Below are 22,134 nucleotides of genomic sequence, written 5' to 3'. Positions count from 1 at the left end.
TAAGCAATGGAAAGCCACTACAGAGTTTTTGTAAGAGCAGTGACATACTAAAGTCTGCTCTATTCCCTGTGCCAAATAGGTTTCAGAGTGCAAAAGTAAGGGATCAAAAGAGCTCAGTAAGAATTCCATTTCATTACAAGATGATGGTAGACTGGGTTAAAGTAATGGCAGAGAAGATAGAGAGAAATTAGGGTAGATATGATTTATTGATGGATATCTCAGTAAAGTGGGGGTGAGTTAATAAAGGATGACTTCCTCCTTTTGGACAGTTAATCTCTCTCTTTCAAGGGCCATCACATGCAGAAAAGGGAGCTTTTCAAAAGGAAGTGACACCAAGATGAACATACTTTCATATTCAGGGAATACTATCCCTGGAGCAACAAAAGATGGCTTTAAAAAATATTGGGTGTGTTTCAACTTCAGGAGGCATACCTGAGCACAAGCTCCATTTCCTCTTGGAACTACCATCCCAACTCCTATTAAAAATTGATAAAGAATAAATCCATAATAACAAACTCACAACAGAGGGATCATAAGCAGATGAGAAATTTTTGACAAATTTCTCTAAGAGAGTAAGCAGATGGAAGGCCTTTGACAGCTTAAGCAGAGTGAGGAAGTAGCAACCCAGAGAACATAGGCTCTGGGAAAAGATAGCTAGTCCATCTAGAAGATAGCCTCAGAGTCAGGAGGAGTTGGGGTGAGAAAGGGGGACCAAGCCAAGGGGTTTATATAAAAGTCTGTCTGAAGTGGAACTTCTCTTATAGCTCAGCTTTCCCCTCCATCATTTTAAGTCCTCTACACTGCCCATACAGAGTAAAGATAGCTCAATCTCTCCAACCCAAGATTTAGAAGTTCACCAAAGAAAGTGAAGGGATTGCCTAGGGATAAGCTAGTTCCGCTAAAATGGAGTTGATCCTGCATAGTAAATCACTGAGATAAAGCATATGCCCTAGCCCAAAGGCTGTCTGTGCCCCACGTTACTCCCTCTCTAAAGTGAAGTGTGCTGGTGAACAAGCTCTGCCCACAAAATAGAGATCCCAGTGAAAGGAAAGACTTATCTAAAAAGCCTAAATATTCAACAGCTGAGAAAAATCTGTACCTGCTACCTAGAAGAATCTACTTAGTCTTCACTTGTTAAATATGGATAGCCAAAGATCACAAGACATAAGAAGGAAACCAGTAGCATGAGAAAGAAAACCCAAGATAAATAAATAAAAAAACTGACCCAGAAGAACTATAATTCAAGATCAGAATTTTAAAAATAAAAATGTGAAATTAGTACTATTATAAAGATATGGGAAGATATTGTACTTACCAGATAAAAATGCATTTCTATGGAAAAAAAGGTACAAAGAGAATAAAAAGATATTTTTTAAAACTAAACTTAAATTACTGAAATTAAGTCCAGTGAAGTTTAGACAGTGATTTCTTAGGTACATCACTAAAAATATAAGGAAAAAAAGAAAGCATTGATTAATTGGACCTCATCAAAATTAAGAAGTTTTATGTATCAAATGATACTATCAAGAATGTGAACACACAGAATGGGAGAAAATATTTGCAAGTCATATATCTGATAAGTGACCTGTAGCCAAGATATACAGTAAGAACTCTTACAAATTAACAATAAAAAGACACATACCCCATTTTAAAAATGAGCAAAAGGGACTTGAACAGACATTTCTCCAGTGAAGCTATGCAAATGTCCAGTAAACACAAGAATGTATGCTTAGTATCATTAGTCATTAGGGAAATGCAAATCAAAATCACAATGAGATACCACTTCATATCCATTGGAATGGTCAAAATAAAAAAATATAAGCAAGAATAAATATTGGAGAAAAGAAAAAGAATACATATTGGAGAAAACTTGGAGAAATTGGAAATTTCATTCACTGCTGGAGGGACTGTAATATGGTGCAGCTGCTTTGGAAAACAGTCTGGTAGTTACTCAGAAAGTTGAACACGGAGTTACCATTATGATTAGCAATTTGACTCCTAGGTATATACCCAAGAGAAATGAAAATGTATGTTCATAAAAACATGTATAAATATTCATCGTGCATTACTCATAATAGCCAAAAAGTAGGAACAACCCAAATATCCTTAACTGATGAATGGATAAATAAAAAGTGGCATATCCATACATTGGACTATTATTTGACAATAAAAAGAAATGAAATACCAATACAGGTTACAACATGGATGAAGCTTGAAAACGTTACGCTAGCAGAAAGAAGGCAATTGCAAAAGGACCAACATTGTATGATTTCCTTTATATGAAATGAACAGAATAGGCAATCGATAGAGACGAGAAGTAGATTAGTGGTGGGTCAGGGCTGGTGGAGATTGTGGAGAAATGGGAAGTGACTCTTCATAGATACAGGGTTTCTTTCTGAAATTAAATATTCTAGAATTAGATTGTATTAGTGCTTCCACAACCCTGTAAATAACTATTGAGTTGTACACTTCAAGTGTATATTTAAATAAATTTGTATGAATCATATCTCCAAAAAGCTCTTAAGAGTCCAATAAAATAATTGGAAGAGAAAATCTCCCATACACAGAGCTTTAGACAGGCATAGAAAATTTGAGATAAAATGTTACTAATATAGAGGATCATTTCAAGATATTCAACAGCTATCTCACAGAAGATCCAGATCCAGAAATAAAGAAAATTATGGTTACTGAAAGGAAGGAAAACTTTATCAACCTTTACAATGTAAAACTAAAGAGACAAGTGACAGAAAATAGATGATAGAAATGGAGAGAAGAAATCATATAATGTATGTGGAGTCAGACAATATTGCCTAAACCATTGAAATAATTGATAGGGAAGTGGAGAAATGGGGTCTCAGTTAAGCAAGAACAATGAGTTAACTCTTGGTTAGAAAGACTTATGTTACCATTTCCTTAAATGTGCTCTGGAGAATATCAGTTTTGCAGAATATTAACATTATGTTGGGGGAGGAGAGATAAAACGTTCCATGGTCCAATAATTCGGAGAAATACTGGGATACACAAATGTTCTGAAACACTTCCTGACACCTTTACTACATTACTTTACATTCTGAATCTCCAAGAAGGAGAGTTAGCATGCAGAATTTCTTACATTTATTTGACCAGAGTCTTATTTTCAGAACCATCTTGAGAGACTAGTGTTCCATGAGTATGTCTGGACAACTTGGAATGTGAACCCTGCTTTGGGGGAGGGATGGTGATAGAGCAGACAATAACAAAAGAATTATCATTTGGAGAGTTTGGAATCTGGGTTGCATTAACACTCTTGTTATCAGTGCACTTGCTTCCATTCTTGCCTTCTCTAATCTATTCACTACTCAGGTATCAGAAAATCTTCTGCAAACGTATAATTCACACAACCTAAGTCTCTTGCTAAAGACTCTTAATGACTTTTTATTACTTTTAGAATAAAATTCAATCTTCCTACCATGTCTACAAGGCTCTGCCGTGAATAATCTGACTGCTACCCAGCTCTTCATTCTTATCTTCTTCAGTTTTTTCTTTTTCTCACTTCATTCATGCCTCATTGGCTTAGTATGTGCTAGGCTTCTCTTTACTTGGGGGCCTTCACATATGTTCTTCTTTCTAGAGTGTTCTCCCTGCTTGCCACATGGCCAGTTTCTCCTCATCTATCAGAGACTTTCCTTAAGTAATTGATCTAAGTAATTCTTTATCAACACACTCTGTTGGTTCTCTTTTTAGCATTTATCACAGTATAAAACTACATATTTATTGTATGTTTATTTGTTGGTTAAAGACTACAAACTCCGTGAGGGTGGAAAGTATGTCTGTTGTATTTACCAGTGTATAAGCAGTGCCAGCAATAAGTCTAATGCATAGCAGGTACTCAAATGTGTTGAATGAAGGAAAAATGTAAAAAAAGTTATTCTAACATTCTACAGAGGTGCTAGTGGAATATTCTAACCTGAACCTGTGTTAGAACAGAAAGCTAGACAGGGCCTTTAGCTCCCATGGCAGTCCAAAGAGCTGTGGAAAGTATTCTAATCTGGGCAATGAGGATATAAGCAGAAGACAATTAGGCAGCAAAAAATGGCCTCCTCCATCACAGCAGACCACATGATTTATGTTATATGCTCAATGGTCTACCAACCAGAAACAGAAAATTTTCCTTTTTATACCAAGAATTTCTTTTTTTTAAAAGCAAATTTATTTTATTTTATTATTATCAATATTATTATTTAAAACAAGAGAATGTGTGTGTGGGAGCTGGGGGTGGGGGGTTGGGGAGGAGGGGCAAAAAGGGAGAGAGAATCTGAGCAGGCTTCACGCCCAGTGTGAAGCCTGACATAAGGCTCATTCTCAAAGCCCTGAGATCATGACCTGAACTAAAATCAAGAGTCGGACGCTTAACCAAATGAGCCACCCAGGTGCCCCAAGCAAATTTATTTATTTATTTATCTTTCCAGTTTTTTAGATTTTAAATTCAATTAATTAACATATAATGTATTATTTGTTTCAGGGGTACAGGTCTGTGAGATTCATCATTCTTATATCCAGAATTTCTGTCTTTAGTTGTGTCTAATTCCTCTTCTAAGTGGAAGACTGATTTTTAGGCTACATTTGTACTTAAAGCATAGATAGAATGAAGGCTGTATGGGTGGATAAGGATGAAAGCTTCTCTATGCTCCTATTACTGGGCTCCCATTATGACTTTTATGGGCCGTAAGTATTTTTTACTTCATGAGTCCCCTCCTCCATAAAGACATTAAAGCAACAACCTGTTTTCTACTACAGGGAGTAGGATTGGGGGGGGAAATAGCGGGATGGTGAAGAGCATGCACTTTGCAACTAGATGAGATCCAGGACAGTGACTCATTAGGTCATTTTGAGGAATTGTTTAATGCCTGTAAAATTTGTCTTTTCATCTGTCAAGTGGGACTTATTAAATTACCTATTTCTTAGGTTTATTTTAGAGTTAAATGAAATAAAGTGCTCAGCACAATTCCTGGCACGATTGACACATAAAAGAATATCAACCACTATTGTTAAGAAGAACAAGTATATTTCAAAGTTGAAAAGGCAGGTTTTTCCCTTTTTTTGTTTGTTTGTTTTTGCACATAACTTTATGTAGCTTTGCAAGAAGTTTAGAGAATTGAGTGCATATAGGAACTAGAGATTAGCTACAATAACATGCCAGGATAATGAGCAGAATCACAGCTCTACCTCCTATGTAGAAACCACCACATTCTCATTTGGAGTGGGAAAAATGCACAGCTGGGGACAATTTGGTGTACAGAGTAATTATTACAATGTTATTCCTAATAATTGTTCTGTTTTATTTCAACTGTGAAAGAGTTATATGACTTGACCAAACTATAGGAGGAGAGAACAATTTATTTCTCTTAGTTCATAAGAAAAGAGTTTTCATCTCTGCCTCTAGAGAGGAAAGGCCCCCAGCAGCTGTTTAGTACTCATTAACAAGGAAGCATTGGCTACTTCAAGAGTCTGCTCCCTAGCTAAGCACTGTGTTAGTGACTACAGCTTTTAAACTTGCTTTCTTCCCGCCCCACCCCCCTGCCCCCAGGAAAGAACTTCTTTCCTGATTAGAGAAACAACCTAATTTTTTCCCCAAATCCAAGGTCATCAATTATTCCCATTATGATGAAGATGTTTCTCTCTTCTTCCAATGTCAGAGAAGTCAGATGGGGTTAGAAAGAATATTGGAGGAGACTGGAGTCCTGCGATATAGACTTAGATTTGACACAGATATTCTTCCTAACTTTCTTATTTTTCCATTTATTTTCTCATTATTTTTTCTTCTACTTTCTCTTAGAACCCTCCTCTCTCTCCTCCAAGAATTGGCCTAGGCACTACTAAATCAAAATCTGTTGAAGGTGTGGCCCATGGCCCTCCTCCTGCATTAGAAGAACCGGGAGAGTTTCTTAAAAATGCAGCATGATTCCTAAGCTCCAGCCTAGACCTACCAAACCAGAATATGGTGAGATGAGACCTAGATTTTGGATTTTGAACAGCAACTCCAAGGAGTTCTTTGCACACCAAAGCATAAGAACCACTGCCCTGTAATATAGGCAGAGCGGGTTTTATTTTTATTTTACAGATCAAGGAATGGAGATGCACAGACATTAAATTTTTCCAAACTCACATTTTTTCAGTGCCAACAGTATGCCAGGCAGTAGCCTTACTTCTTCATGCATGTTATCTTGTTAATCTTCACAAGGCCTTGAGAAGTAGGTGATGTTCCCTCCATTTGAAATGGTTTAGAGAGATTAAACAAGGTACCCAAGGCCACATAGCTAGTAAGCTTTGGAGCCAAGTCCTAAATCAGGTATCTTTCTGACTCCTAGGCCTGTGGTCTTTCTACTGTGTGGTACTATTTTCTTGAATCTTTGTATGTTAACAAAGCCACATGGTCTGGCATACTAGAAAAAATATATATAATCCTTTCCTACCTTAGTTCCACTGTGTTCACGCTCCCAGACTCAGATTCATACCAAGGCTTGAGCTTTTGGAAAGTTTAGTTTTACATGTGAAATTTATCATGACATCCTGATGCATTTTTCCTCCTTCCCATCAGGCTCCACAGCCAGGGCAAATCATATCAGGTCAGTAATACCCTTCTTTGCTTGAATCCAACTCTTTAGGACTTCCTTAGCAGCATTTTAGACTGTCAAGACATGTCTATGATAATACTCCCCTAACCAGCGCCTTCCAGCTCCAGCCATAGCCTTCCAGGTCTGTTTCAACATCGTCTCTCATCATCCCCCACCCCCTGCCATTTGCCTTCATTTTAATCAAACAAACTTGTTTTGTCCTTTATGTATTATTACCTCCCATCTGCCTCCATTTTGTTCTAAACATTTTGTTATAGTCTCCCTCCTTTTAATTCCCCATTAGCAGTAAATAGGCTTCATCCTGGGGGCCAGTTCCAGGTAATAGTGTCTGGTACCCTGATTTGTAGGTCAATTCTAAGGTTAATGAGACAATATTGAGTTCTATTACCAATATCTACCATGGGCTTCAAAAAGGGGGACAGCACTACACACATCACTAATTTGCTATCTCTGCATAGTTAAAACAAGGGCTTTAGACTCAGAAGTGTGTTAGAATTTCAGCTCTGCAACTTATAACCTGGGTGATCTTGAGCACAGTTTCTTTATCTATAAAATGAAAGTGATAATACAACCTTACAGTGTTCTACATTATATAAACCACTTACCAAATGCCTGTCAATTAGTATACGGTAGCTAACTTATTTTTTTCTTTCTTCATTCAAGATTGCCCTTAAATTAAATCTCATGGATATAAATTTTATTGGCAAGAAAGATTGGTTGAAGAATCTCATCCATCTCAAATTCCATTATATTAAAAACTCTATAAATCTATCAAATTGGAGGAATAATAAGGTAGAAGGAAAGCCTAAATAGAGAGCTGCACTAGCAATAAAGTCAATGAACATACAGCCATGCTATTTATCAGCTTACTGCCAATGTAATATTATATATAAATAGGGGTAGGGAGGAAAAAGGGAAGGAAGGGAGAGGAAGGGAATGAGGGAAAAAGAAAGAGAGAAAGAGAGAGAGAGATTAATAAAATTATCATTTGTTCTATGCAGTACCTAGTATGTATAGCTCAATATAGAACTAGCCATGGAAGAGCAAGTGGCTTTGGACCAAATGGATGATGCCTGGCTTGCCATAATTCAAGATGAGTAATTTCCTCACAGGTTTTTCCTAGGCTTTGTGTAGAATGGCTGTCACATCTTATTCATGCTAGTTACATAACCAAAGTTCTCTTTGTGGACAAGATAAAAAAGATCAACTACCACTCTCTTACTGAAGGTTTTACTCATTTAGAAATCTGGTTCCTTGTGAAGGATTTATCCTCCTTCCTGGGAGCAAAATTCAGACTCCAGATTTTAGGGTTGCATTCTGTGGTCCAGAAGTAGAAATCAAACCCCAAAGACCATGAATAAAGATGTGCCTTATTATAAGAGAGAGCCATGATATGCCCTGGGAGAGAAGGTTCAACAATATTTCAGATACGTCATATGTGCAGGTGGATAACAAAGGAAAGAAATTCTCCCAGATTTGGGATCTCTTGGGGGAGGAAAAGGAACTTACAATGAAAGGGGATATTTTGTTCTTTTCCATAGCAGCAGATTGTCTCCAATGGGAAAGATTCCCCAAAACTGAGAGGTCTGCCTGGCACTGGCGAATTTCCTTTGATACAAGTCTCTGCCCTTTCACTCTCTTACCCTTCTTTGCATGACTGGATGTCAGCATCAGGGCAGACATCTTCTGTTCTCTGGGATAATCATCTGGGATTTCTGTCTTCATAATTCAGGTATAGAGACATCCAGCCTTGGAAAACCAAGATCTTGCCCTTTTTGTTATTCACATCCGGGGTCATCTTTTACTTGCACATTCATAGACCTAAATCTAGGGATTAGAATGGAAGTGGATGGCTGAAAATCCTTGGATAATACAAGACACTAAATGGAATTTCACTTTCCCAGAGGTATTTCACTCCTGACAGCGCTAGTCTGTGTGCGTGTTATTCCACCTTTAAAATTACTGTTGTGGAGCATTCTGCAGCTGTGTTGAAGTTACTCATTTATGTGGTTTGGGCCAGTTTCTGAGAAACAGAATGAGAGAGCAGAAGAATCCATCAATGTTAGATTTGAACAAAGAAAATTATGATATTTTTGGACTTGTTTTCTTCCACGTTGCCAATATAGATATAAAAATAAAGGATAGAAATGATACAGATTACAGGGTAGTTATAGAGAGTCCTAATTTTCAGGGAAGGGGCATGGGAATGGGGAGCATTCCCCAAACTCATTGACTTAAAATGTCTCTTCCTTGGGGTGTTGTCTAATTGTTTTCCTTTGTGTTATTTCTGTGGTTGTTTTCTCTTTCTCTATATTAGAAAAAATCATGTCAAAGACTTCTGAAAACAGAACATTTGTTCATTTGAGATGAGTTCTTTACAATTCTCAAAAAACAAGGGTATCTTTGGTCATTTTGGTAGAATTTGGAAATGCATATTTTGTTTGACATTATTTGTGAATTAGATTTTTCCTCCTCAGAATAAGTGTAGAAATGCTTCCATATGTTTGAAGTTGGTTTCCTCATTTTACTAAGAGGGAAAAAAGAAGAATGTAGTTTATAGTGATTTTTATGTGAATACATATTTAATAATGCTGTTTCCTCAAAGCTAAAGCAGCTTTTCTCCTGCTTCAATATGCTACCAAAGTTAAGAAGATAACATCATTTGTTTCAAAGTATTAAATTGTAATTGAGATATTTTTAATATAATGAAACTAAACTATATTTTAGTATTTAATTTCTTATCTGAAATAGAATTTTAGGTGAGGATCTGACTTTAATTTTTTTTCCCCAAATAGCCACAAATCACATATCATCATTAAAGAAATGTTTCAGTTTTTCAAATACTAAATTATTTTCCATGTAATAAATTCTTCTATATAACTTTATAAAAAGTCTATTCCATAGATCTCCTTACCAATTCCTAATCTCTTTACTAGTTCCTAAGATCTCCTTTCTAATTCCTAGGAATGTTTTAATAATTGTGGGTTTTATGGTATATTTTGATATACAGTAGATCAAACAAATGTTCCTTCATTATTCCAATTTTAAAGAATATTCTTGGCTTCTTCTATGTGAATGTTAGAATGATTTTGTGAAGTTTCAAAAATATCTACTGGGATTTTTAAAATTAGAATTTCATTAAACCCATAAATTAGTTTAGGGAGAATAATTGATTTTCCTATCCAGGATCACAGTAAGTCTTTTCCTTTATTCAATAGTAAAGTATTTCTCTGAAAACTATAATATTCTATATAAAGGTCCAGTCTATTTTATATTTAATTACAGATTTTATGTATTTTTTTTTTTGAGGGATGTGGGATAGGTTAAGGCGGAGAAAACATTAGACTTACTCTAAATTTTCCTAACTCAGTTTTCCCATTCTTTTTATAATGCTACTTTTAATAATGGAAAGTTAGTTACGAAGTTAATCATCAACTTATAGCAGAACAAACTATCCAATACATATGAGGATCTCCATATTATAATACCACAAAGAACCAATTTCCAACTTTTAAGACACCAAATTAGATGTGTTCTTAATTGCCTATCCAGAGCCTTTTGGCCAAGCAGGGCATTGATGATATTTTTTCCTCCTTATTTTCTTGTAAATGCATAGCTGTTATCATCAGTGACTATTTACTTCAAGTTCTTTAAGGCATATTCAAGAGGATTGGAATACATTCAGTGATACCAGCATCAAAAATCTGTTCCTAGGTTGCCCATCTTGGGCAATGGCATTACTACAATTAAAACTTTGGGCTCCTCTCTTTTGTTTCCTGCCCAACGAGGCTCACCCATCCAGTCCTCTTGAGTGCTCCACCAGTGTTACTCAATGGCTCTCTTTTCATTCTCATATTTTCAAGCATCCCCTCTTTCTGAAGTCACCTCCTATCAGTTTGTCCACACAAGTACGTTTCACATTTACCCAGTCAGAGTCATCTTCCTGACACTCAAATCTAATTCCCCTCATTTGTTTAAACACAGGATAAATCCAAAAAAATATAAATGAAAAGAGCCAGCTGTATTTTGCAATGTTATGTTGGGTACTAGTTATACAAAGATAAATAGGAGCTGAACTTATACCTAGTTATTAAGGGATAAAGGCCAGACTTGGTAGCATCACAGCCTAGCCGCTAGTGACCGGAACAGACTGAGTTCCTGCCATTCCCTTACCTGTCTCTTGACATCAGCCAAGAGGGACTCCTGAGAATACATTCACCTTGACTCTACCTTGTTTTGCCCATTCTTCATGGCAAAAATCGTACCCTTCTTTGCATGCCAAATTCAGTGTCATCTGCGATGTGAAGCTTTTCTCAATGTTTCTCTCACTTCTAACACCATACAGGGTAGAGCTAACTGCTTCCTTGACAGCTGTACCTCAGAAGTTTGTACTCTGATAGAAACTGATAGCTGATTGTCTCCAGTTCTGTCTTCTGGCTTTATGGTTTTTGTCTTGTAGCAGAAGCCCTGGATCAGTCTCCTTTGATACCCTTCCTATTCTCTTACAAGTAGGCACTATAATGCTCAAGTCTGCAAGGAAGCCAATAAGCAAAGAAAGTGCTCAGGTTTTTGTTATTTGTTTTGTTTTTTCTTTTTTTGGATAAATTGGTAATATTTTCTCAAGGCAAAAGTTCAACTTATTTTTTGCACTTCTGAGTCTCTTTTGAGTCTCCTTCTGAGTCTCAGTGAAAGCAGCTTGGAGGCAGCATAGAATCCGGGAAGGAGGGTTGGGTTTGGAGTCAGAGAACCTGGGCTTAGTCCAAACTAGCTCTATGAATTTGAGAAAGTCATAGAACATCCAGAAAGCAGAGCTTCCTGCAGTATAAATTCGAAATATTTACTACCTACCACGTTGTTTTGAGGACTATGTGAAATTATACATATAAGAAGCTGAAAAGCATTTTATAATGATAAAGCACTATAAATGTCAGTGTTATTTTTATTATGGTTATTTTATATGTAAATGAAGACAGTGTTACATAAAATATTTCCGTTTTGGAAATACTCCAGCTGGTATTTATTGCTTTGCCTGGTCTTGCCCTGCTTCTCCAGGAATGCTACTAGGAGGGGTGACCTGACTCTATAAAAATGGCTGTTTGGGATGCCACTACTTCTCTAGCCAGTAGGGAAGTTAGTAATCTGCATAATGGAATCAATAATATCCATCTTACTAAGCAAAATAGCTTTGAGAATTATAAGAAATAACACATGAATGACTGGTACTCAGTAGGTACTCAACATGTGTTATATTCCTTCCAATCTCCATTTACGTTTTAGTCTTGCCCATCAAACCAGTTCCGTTCCTGATCACCCTTATGTTCCATTTCCCATATTCTTGCTCCTGGACTGCTGAATGGTACTGGAGAAAAGAACGCAAGACCATATGGACAAGAACCAACCTGCCTCTTCCTCCTCATCTCCTTCTTCTCCTATCTTCCATATCCTTCTTTTCTTCCTTGTTCTCTTCTCCTGTTCTTTCTTCTGTCCCACCCCCATTTCCCTCCTCTTGTTCCTCTTCATCTTCTTTTATAAAATTCACTCCAATGTTAAGCAGCAGTCCTAGCACCCTCTCTCACTTCCAGTCCTGCAAAAACTAGGTATTCTTCCACATCATGGCAAAACAGAGCCTCTGTTTGAGCAACACATAGCAACCCCTTTGCCATGTGTCTGCCTGCAAGATTATGCTGGGATGGGTTAGGATAGACCTTCTTGACAAAACACTGTCTCCCTTCCTAATGGAAGAGTTCTTTGGTTATGAAATACTGATGGAAGATTCTTTCTGTCTGTAGAAAAGTTCTCTTCCAGGGTCTCAGGGTTGGAAGGAAAATCTTAATGAACATAAATACTCCTTTTGATTTCCTGTGTCTGGATGGTAACTCTTTCAAATAGTAACAATAGCCATGACAGCACTTGGCCTCAGAACTTGTGGATGGGGAAAATGGAGGTTAGTAGATAATTGAGTTATTCACAGACTTGAAATTTATGATACTTGGCAGCATCTGTGGGCCCTTAGATCCTTCCTCCCAGCTTTTTGGTTCTGGTAAAACCTCCAGGAGCACAGGAGGCTGGGAAATTAGTAGCAAGGCTTTGCTGTGTGTTTTGAAAGGAAATAGGTCTGATTTCTTCTTTTGAGCTGAACAAACGTTAGGTAACACTCCATAGCTGCTTCAGAAATAGATTTCTCTATGTTATATGTAAGTGATGAATCACTAAATTCTATTCCTGAAACTAATATCACACTATATGTTAACTAAATAGAATTTAAATAAAACTCAAAACTTAAAAAAAAAAAAAGATTTCTCTGTGTGGTGTTCAGGTTTCTACACTCAGGTATGGCAGCCCATCACTGGAGTATATTTGAAAGTGCTTTATGCTTATATAACAAACTTGGGTTTTCCTGGTCTCTTTTCAGAAGGAAAGGCCTGACATTTTCAAAGGCTCTATTGAGTTGCCATCCTTGGGAAGTGTTATAGTTTTATTTGTTTCCTAGCAGATTTCAGAGTCCTTAGAGAATAAAAAATGAGAGAGAGAGAAGTTTTGAGCATGGGGAAAGTGATGTAGGAACCATCAGGCATGGGATTGGAAAGACAGAGAGAGACAGCATGCTTATTGGGGCCTTGATTTCCAGATGGTAAAGGATATGTGAAGAACTGAAAGTATCCTTACTTTAACCTTCTGTATAGTTTAACTTCCACTAGCTCTGGATAGACCTTAATCATGGCTGTGGACTCTTAGCCCAAGGATTGGCCTAATCTATGCCTCAGCTTATTTTATTTGTTCTTTCTGTTCTGTACAGATTCATGAAGGTGGCAGGAAGCACGGTGGATGCAGTTACCTGGCAACAGTAGGTATTCACCATTTTTTGCTCTTACTTATTATAGCTTTGGTGAAATGAAAGATAATTAGTTGTTATGAACTATATAGCTGACATCTAATAAGCTACCCTTTATCCTCCAAGAGAAAAAGTCAAAACTAATTCCAAAACTGTTCTTGTGATGCATACTATCTCATGGTATGAGATATCATACTATCTCATAGTAATATGATTTTGTTTTGTTGTTTAAAAAAACCCAAAAACAAAAACAAAAAAGCCCCAAAACACAAAAACAATGAAAGCTCAGCTATTATATATACTTTCAATAATCTGTCATTGGTGAACAGGTAATGGGAATGTGAGCATGCCATTATTTGCCCATAAGCTTTTCCTTGGGAATAAATTTCCTTAAGAGAGGAAATAGTTTTAATTACTCAATATATCACGTTGAAATAACAAAACTTTATTATAGCAATGGCAGTGGTCCTAATTAATGCCAAGAGTGTAACTAATATGAAAAAATTAAAAAAAAAAAAAAAGAATATGAAGGCAACGAAGCAGCCTCAAGAGAAGACAAACCTCAGTATTCCAAGAAGCTTATAGTGGAAAAGGCTTTTTACCCTCTGGTAGCTTGATTTGTAAACATCATTATCTGACATATAAATTGATTTTCTTTAAGTTTCCTTATGATATTAGTGCTGGAATGTCAGCATCTCACAATGTCTCACCAATTTTTTACCAGAATCCTGCCCTTTCTTCTTTTTTTTTTAATTATATTCAGTTACCCATTGTATAATACATCATTAGTTTTTGATGTAGTGTTCAATGATTCATTAGTTATGTATAATACCCAGTGCTCATCACAACACGTGCCCTCCTCAATACCCATCACCCTGTTACCCCCTCTCCACCCCTGAAACCCTCAGTTTGTTTCCTGTGGTCTATAGTCTCTCATGGTTCTTCTCCTTCTCTGATTTATCTCCCTTCAGATTTCCCTCCCTTCCATTATGGTCCTCCATGCTATGGCTTATGTTCCACATATGAGTGAAGAAATCTATCCCATAGCATCTTCTAAGTCATCTTTCATCTAATGTGGCTTTCAGAGTTCAGACATGTGCTTCTATTCTGGGCCCTTGTAACTGTCAACTATGACCACCTCACTTAGTAAATCTAACCCTGCCTTCCCAGCACAGTTACTTCTCTTCTCCATCCTCCATTTTAAGTCGGTCACAGAATCCCCTAGGATTCGTAACAGTTGAGAAGGAAGCAAGAGCAGTGAATGAAATCTTTATTAACTATCCTAAAAGGATTTTTGATTGTTGGCAATCAATAACTTCAGTCATAATGGAAAATATTTTATTATGCATTTAGACTTATTTTCTCTAAGCATCATTTTAAATGTTTCCAGGAATTCTTATCCTTCCTCCTTCAGTTTGTTTTGTGAGTCATAGAGGAGTAGATCTAAAGATCTTGTCATTCCCATTCTTAAAACCCCCCAGCACCTTACCTTTGTACTATACTCTGGCCTATAAGGAAGGTACTTTGTGTTGCCTCTGCTACTGTATGATTATTTCTAGTGCTACCCTGACCTTATTCATTCTGTCCCAATACACTAGTGGTCTTTCACTGTTTAGAAGGTTCACATGCATGTCTGCCTCAGGATCTTTGTAAGTGCAGTTTTCTCTGCCTAGAATGCTATTATCCTCATTTTGTGTGTGGCTAGTTCCTTCTCATCTCTAAAGGCTCAACTTTCATCAACTTCCCTGATGATCCTATCTAACACAGACCAGCTTTAATTCTCTTTCTTAGCTCTTTTCTTTCCATGTTACCTTACATAATTTATAATTACTTTACCAAACTTATAATTATTTTTTTCTCTTAACTTGTCTTTGTAATTTGTGTGTTTTTCTCTTCCACCAGAATGACACTTAGTTCAACAAGTACTTATTTAAGCAATTGTTTACGAAGCCTTTACTATGGGGGGAAATGACAACAATGATGAAAACTGTTTGCAGGAAATGTTGCAAACCTTTTATGCCTTACTGTGTCTGATTCTCACAACAACCAAATGAGTTTGGAACTAGTTTTATCTCTTGCATAACTTAAAGGAAGTTGTAGAAACTCCAAACATTGCACAGTAAGTGGTAGATTTGGGACTTATAGTTGAGTGTGTCTCACTCCAAGGGCTATTCTCTTAACTGTTACTACTTTAATAATAAGACAATGATTTTTTGCTAAAAATATTACATTCTACTAGAGCAATTCAAATCCTCTTCAGTGTCTTTCATCAAAGACTATCTGGATAATGTAGCATAAAGGCTGAATCTTGAAGAATTCATACTGTTTGTAAGGAGAAATAAAGAGATCAGTGTATGAAAATTATTGGGTAAGAATGTAAGACATGCTCAGTTATTGTGACTGACAAGGAGGGATCAGAAAAAGTTTTTCCTCCATATTCAAACTCTCTCTGTAACACAAATGGAATGAAATGAGCCCAGTCTTTTTTTATAATGGAGAAATAAGACTTTTATAAATATATTTTATTAGTTATTTTTAAAATATTGGCCACCTCTCAAGATAAATGTCATGTGTTTACAACTACTATAAAAATACCCCTTAAAGCAGGCAATGGAGTGTGTTTCTTTTGGCTCCAGGACCAACACACATTTGGGGACAACCAGTAGCACCTGGAATCTACCATTTATCCCTTCCACCCACAGTTTTCAATCAAGACTTGGAATAGTCATGGAACAATTCCAGGAAATCCTGGCCAGGAGGCCAAGAGGATTTAGTGAATATTAAAGCCAAATACCATGTTTCCCTAACCCTGAGAAATGCTGAGGTGAACTACTTAATGTAAAGAAATCAAGAGTCAAAGTCAGAAAAAAAAAATGAACACTGAATTTGTCAGTAAATATCTATATATAGGTAACCAAAAGAATCAATTCAGTACCGCAGTATGGAACTTGGAACTTGAACAAGAACTCTGAGTCTGAAATAAAAAATAAAGATGTCTATATAGTTGGACTATTTTGATTTGAAATTCATGCTCTTGGGTTTTGAGGACCAAGATACATGACTTAATGATTGGTCCTTCCCAATCCATGCAGAAAAGCCAGCATGGAGGTTCTTCAAAAAGTTGAAAAATAGAGCTACCCTATGACCCAACAACTGCACTGCTGGGTATTTACCCTAAAGATAAAAATGTAGTGATCCAAAGGGACACATGTGCCCAAATTTTTATGGCAGCAATGTCCACAATAGCCAAACTATGGAAAGAACCTAGAAGTCCATCAACAGATGAATGGATAAAGAAGATGTGGTATAGATATAGACAATGGAATACTATGCAGCCATCAAAAGGAATGAAATCTTGCCATTTGCAATGATGTGGATGGAACTGGAGAGTATTGTGCTGAGCGAAAAAGTCAATCAGAGAAAGACAATTAATTTTCATATGAACTCCCTGATATGAGGAATTTGAGAGGCAGGGTGGGAGGTTTGGTGAGTAGGGAAGGAAAAAATGAAACAAGATGGAATCGGGAAGGAGACAAACAATTAGAGACTCTTAATCTCACAAAAAAAACTGAGGGTTGCTGGGGGAGGGGGGTATAGAGAGGGTGGTTGGGTTATGGACATTGGGGAGGGTATGTGATAATGCTGTGAAATGTGTAACCCTGATGATTCACAGATCTGTACCCCTGGGGCAAATAATACATTATATGTTAACAAAACTAATAAAAAGAAAAGTTAGTGAGATGAAGTTCCAATTACATGAGTAAGTAGTACACTAGTTTGTATCAGTTATCAATGATAAATCTAGAACAAAAAAATAATACACACACACACACCCCCAATACACACAGAGGAGAATGACCAAAAGGTGCCAAAAGCTAGAGAAAGTTATTCAATCCTTGAAAGAATTGAATGATGCTAGTAAGATCTGTGTTCACTTAAGAATCTATGCAGTATTATGTGGTTAGAACTCAAACAAAATACATGGTTGTATATTGTTGTAAAGTCTTAGAAGGATTCAGAAGGTAGAAATCTCAGAAAGAAGGAGCTATGGGCAAAACACAAAACATGCTCATAAACTTCCTTCAAATCCTTGCCTGATCCCTGCAATGTGCATATTCAAGGGAGACTCCAAAGAGCCTGGTAGAAAATAACAGCTGGAAATCTGAAAAAGTTGAACAGCAATTTCAGCTGCTGTCATATGAGGGACAGAGATTAGAACTCGAATTTCACAAATTTAGAGGGACTTCATAAGTACCTTGTGCTTTCCAGTGAAAACTAAGAGTTATGCTTCAGAAGTAAAGTCTTGTCCTGGGTCTGTTTGCCCTGAATCCAATGTATAAATAAAACAGATTCATCTTAACAAAGTATAAACTGAAGATGCCATAAGAACAAGATGATCAGTAATTCATCCAATTTCCTGATATATCCAAACCACCACTCTTCTGTCTCTATAAAATATCACCCACACTTTGAAGTACACAATTAAAAAATTACTAGATATGCAGAGAAATGGGAAATTGTGAGTCTTGGCCAAAAGAATGAGCAATAAATAGAAACCAAGAGATGACCTAGGTATTGAGGGAGACAAACCATAAGAGACTCTTAATCTCAGGAAACAAACTGAGGGTTGTTGGCAGAGTGGAGGGATAGGGTGGTTGAGTGATGGACACTGAGGAGGGTATGTGCTATGGTGAATGCTGTGAATTGTGTAAAACTGATGATTCACAGACCTGTACCTCTGAAACAAATAATACATCATATGTTAATTAAAAAAATTTTTTAAAGTATCCATTGACAAGGATTTTAAACAACTATTGTAAATATATTCAAATAGTTAGGGAAAATGTTTGCATTGAGTGGAAACATAGGGAAAGATCAGCAGTGAAACGGAAACAATAGATATATAAAAGAACCAAATGAAATTTTTAAAGAAAAGAAGAAACTGAAACGAAAAACTCACTGGGTGCACTTAAGAAGAAATTGATAACTACAGAAAAAAAGGGTTAGTGAACTTGCAAATAGATCATTAGAAATTATACAATTAAAGAACAGAGCAAAATTACTGGGAAGAAAATGTTCAAAGTTTCAACAATCTCATCGCCAATATTAAGATGTCTAACATTTGGAGGCGCCTGGGTGGCTCAGTGGGTTAAAGCCTCTGCCTTAACGCTCAGGTCATGATCCCAGGGTCCTGAGATGGAGCCCCACATTGGGCTCTTTGCTCACTGAGGAGCCTGCTTCCTCCTCTCTCTCTGCCCACCTCTTTGCCTACTCTCTGTCAAATAAATAAATAAAATCTTAAAAAAAAATGTATAATTTGTATAATTACAGACCAGAAGGCAAGAAACAGATAATAAAGCAGAAAACTTTATTGAAGAAACTAAAGCAGAACTCCTCTCAAATTTGGCAAAAAACATTAACTTATAGAACCAAGAACCTACGAAAACCCTAAGAAGGATAGGGGCTCCTGGGTGCAGCCGTCAGTTAAGCATCCGACTCTTAGTTTCATCTCAGTTCGCAATGTCAGGGTCCTGAGATCAAGCCCTGTGTTGGGCCCTGCACTCAGCACAGAGTTAGCTTGAGATTAGCTTGCTCACTCGCTCTCTCTCTCTCTGCCCCCCTCTTACAAAATCAATCGATCTCTCCCCCTCTAACAAAATCAATCTATCTATCTTAAAAAAGAAAGGAAGGGAGGAAGGAAGTAAGAAAGGCAAAAGAAAACCCTAAGAAGGATAAATACAAGGTAAATCTTGCCTGGGATATCATAGTCAAACCGCTGAGAGCAAGGGGTAAGGAAAAAAATTTTCAAAATATTCAGATAAAATTGTACTTTATATATAGTGAACAAAGACACAAATTTTGGCTACCTGGACATCAGAAGCAATGGAGAATAGAATACAATGGAACAACATCTTTAAAGTGCTAAAGGAAAAAAAAGCCAGGATTCTGTATCTAGCAAAAATATTCTTTAAAAATGAAAGTGAAATAAAGATGTTTTTTATAAATGAAAACCAGTAGGCCTGTGCTACAAGAAATACTAAAACAATTTTTTTCAGGCAGAAAAGCAGTAGTAACACCTGAAGGAAAACCTGGATTTCAAAAAATAATGAAACACATTGGAAATGGTAAATTTGTAGATAAATATAAAAGACTATTTTTTCTCTTTGCTTCTTAAAGAATATACTGGGTAATGCAAAAATACAACATTATATTATGGGGTTTATAACATATAGAAATGTAAAACATATGACAATCTTACCACAAAGGAGGAAGAAGGGAGGAGGAACAAATGGAATAACACTATTGTGAAGTTCTTTTATGTGAGGTAATACAACATTCACTCTAAGAAGACTGCAATTCCTAGAATTAAGGTTTCACATGGGACTAAGGCTGCTGATCTAAAATAAAGTAAATCCACATTTTCCTGGATTATCCAGATGAACCCAATGTAAGGGAGGAAGACTTAACTACGGAAGAGAAAGTTATGTTAATGTGACATGAGAAGGACTTGATCCACCATTGCTGGATTGAAGAAGGGGGCCATTAACCAAGGAATGTGGGTAGCCTTTAGAAGCTAGAAAAACCAAGTAAATGGATTCTTCCCTAGCACTTCTAGAAGGAAGACAGCCCTCCCAATATTTGATTTTAACCCAGTGAGACCTATGATAATGTCTAAACTATAAAACTGTAAGATAATAAATTTGGATTGTTTTAAGCCACTACCCATTAATTTGTTTAGAGCAGCAGCAGAAAACTAACGCAGTACCTAATAACAGAGATCCAAATACACAAAGGAAAAACTAAAAGAACCACAGGGGTAAAAAATAGACAAATGCACTGTCATAACCAAAGATTTAAAAACATCTCTTTCAGTAATTAATAGGGACAGTTAGATTAAAGGAAGAATATCAAAGATTTGAATAACACTATGAATCAGCTTGACTTAATTGACATTTGTAGATTACAACTGAATACACATTCCTTTCAAATTCACATGGAACACTGATCAAGATAAACCATGTGCTCAGCTATAAAACAAGTTTCAATAAATTTGAAAGTATTGAGATGATACAGAATGTTTTTTGATGACAAAGAAATTAAGTTAGATATTAGTAACAAAAATATCTGTCAAACCCATAAATATTTGGAAATTAAGTTATACATTTTAAAATAATCTATGGATCAAAGAAGAAATCATGAGAGAAAGTAAGAAATATTTTGAAATTAATATAAAGATGTTTATCAGAATTTCTGGGATTCAGCAAAAGCAGAGCTTGGAGGGAAATTTATTATTTAACATGTGTAATTAGAAAAGAAGAAACACTTAAAAATAATCACCTTCGTTTCTATATTAAGCTAGAAAAAGAACAACCTAAATCCAAAAGAAGTAAAATGAAGAAAGTAATAAAGAAAAAAGCAGAAAGCAATAAAACATAAAACAAACAGGAGAGAAAACTCACAAGACCAAAAGTATTTCTTTGAGTAGGTCAGTATCAGGAAAGAAGGGGTTCTGACTGTAGGTCCCATAGACATTAAAAGTATAATAAGGGAGTATTTTGAACAACTTTATGCCAACAAATTTGACAATTGAACAAGTTTCTTGAAAATACAATTTACCAAAAATGACGCAGATTAAAAATTCTTAATGTCCTTATATAATGTCTCATTTTGGAGAATCTGGCAATTTCTTATATGACTAAATACATAACCTGTCCTGTGACAAAGCAATTCCATTGCTAGGTATTTACCCAAAGGAAATGAAAATGTCACAGAAAAACTTTTACAAGAATATTTTTAGCAGGCAAAGACTAAAAGCAGCCCAGGTGTCCATTGGCATGAGAATAAATGAAACAAAGTGCTGTTTACTAATACAAAGGAATGATACTCAGCAAGATAAAAAAAAAAAAACAAACTAATGATATACTCCACAACACGGATGTTGTCTCAAAATCATTATGCTAAGTGGAAAAAGGCTTATATAAAAAATTGCATATGTTGCAATTATATGAAGTTTTAAAAATTAGAACATTGCCTTTGTGGTTATAAGGGCAAGGATATGGATAGAGGGGCAAAGACACATGAGAGAATTTTCTGGGGTGATTGTAATGTTCTGCATCTTGATAGAGGATTTGGGTTACAAAGGAGGATGCATTTGTTAAAATTCATCAAATGATATACTTAAAATTTGTGCATATCATTATATATGTAAAATTTACTTAAGAAAAAGAGCCATAAACAGCTGTTGAACTCTAGTTGTGCCTAAAGTTTAGGATGAAGTGTAAAGTCTGCAATTTACTTTGAAATGTTTCAAAACATAAAATGGATCAATGGATGGATAGAGCGATAGACTGAAAAAAGGGAGATAGAGCAAGTATAGTAAAATGTTAATTGCAGAACCTAGGTGGTAGCTTTATGGTTTTCACTATACAGTTTTTTTCCACTTGTCTCTGTTTGAACTTTTTTATGGTAAAATATTCAGGAAAAGCCTAAATTGTTACAGCTAAATAATGTTAACTATTATATAATAAAACAAATTGATATAAAAATATTTATGAAATAGGGCACCTGGGTGGCTCAGTGGGTTAAGCCGCTGCCTTCAGCTCAGGTCATGATCTCAGGGTCCTGCGATCGAGTCCCGCATCGGGCTCTCTGCTCGGCAGGGAGCCTGCTTCCCTCTCTCTCTCTCTG

At 36.2% G+C, this 22,134-nt stretch overlaps 1 protein-coding gene across 1 annotated transcript in view; it reads left to right on the top strand.

Moving 5' to 3' along the window:
* HPSE2 (heparanase 2 (inactive)) overlaps positions 1-22,134 on the top strand; it is a 674,134-nt gene that overhangs the window by 450,986 nt on the left and 201,014 nt on the right. The window contains exon 6 of the mRNA XM_059397708.1: positions 13,411-13,458. Within this exon, the coding sequence (XP_059253691.1) occupies positions 13,411-13,458 (48 nt within the window). The remainder of the gene's footprint in view (positions 1-13,410; positions 13,459-22,134) is intronic.

The sequence above is a fragment of the Mustela nigripes genome, chromosome 4, assembly GCF_022355385.1.
Source record: "Mustela nigripes isolate SB6536 chromosome 4, MUSNIG.SB6536, whole genome shotgun sequence".
In the NCBI taxonomy this organism is placed as follows: Eukaryota; Metazoa; Chordata; class Mammalia; order Carnivora; family Mustelidae; genus Mustela; species Mustela nigripes.
The sequence above is the reverse complement of the archived record's forward strand: the minus strand, read 5'-3'. Positions and strand labels throughout refer to the sequence as shown.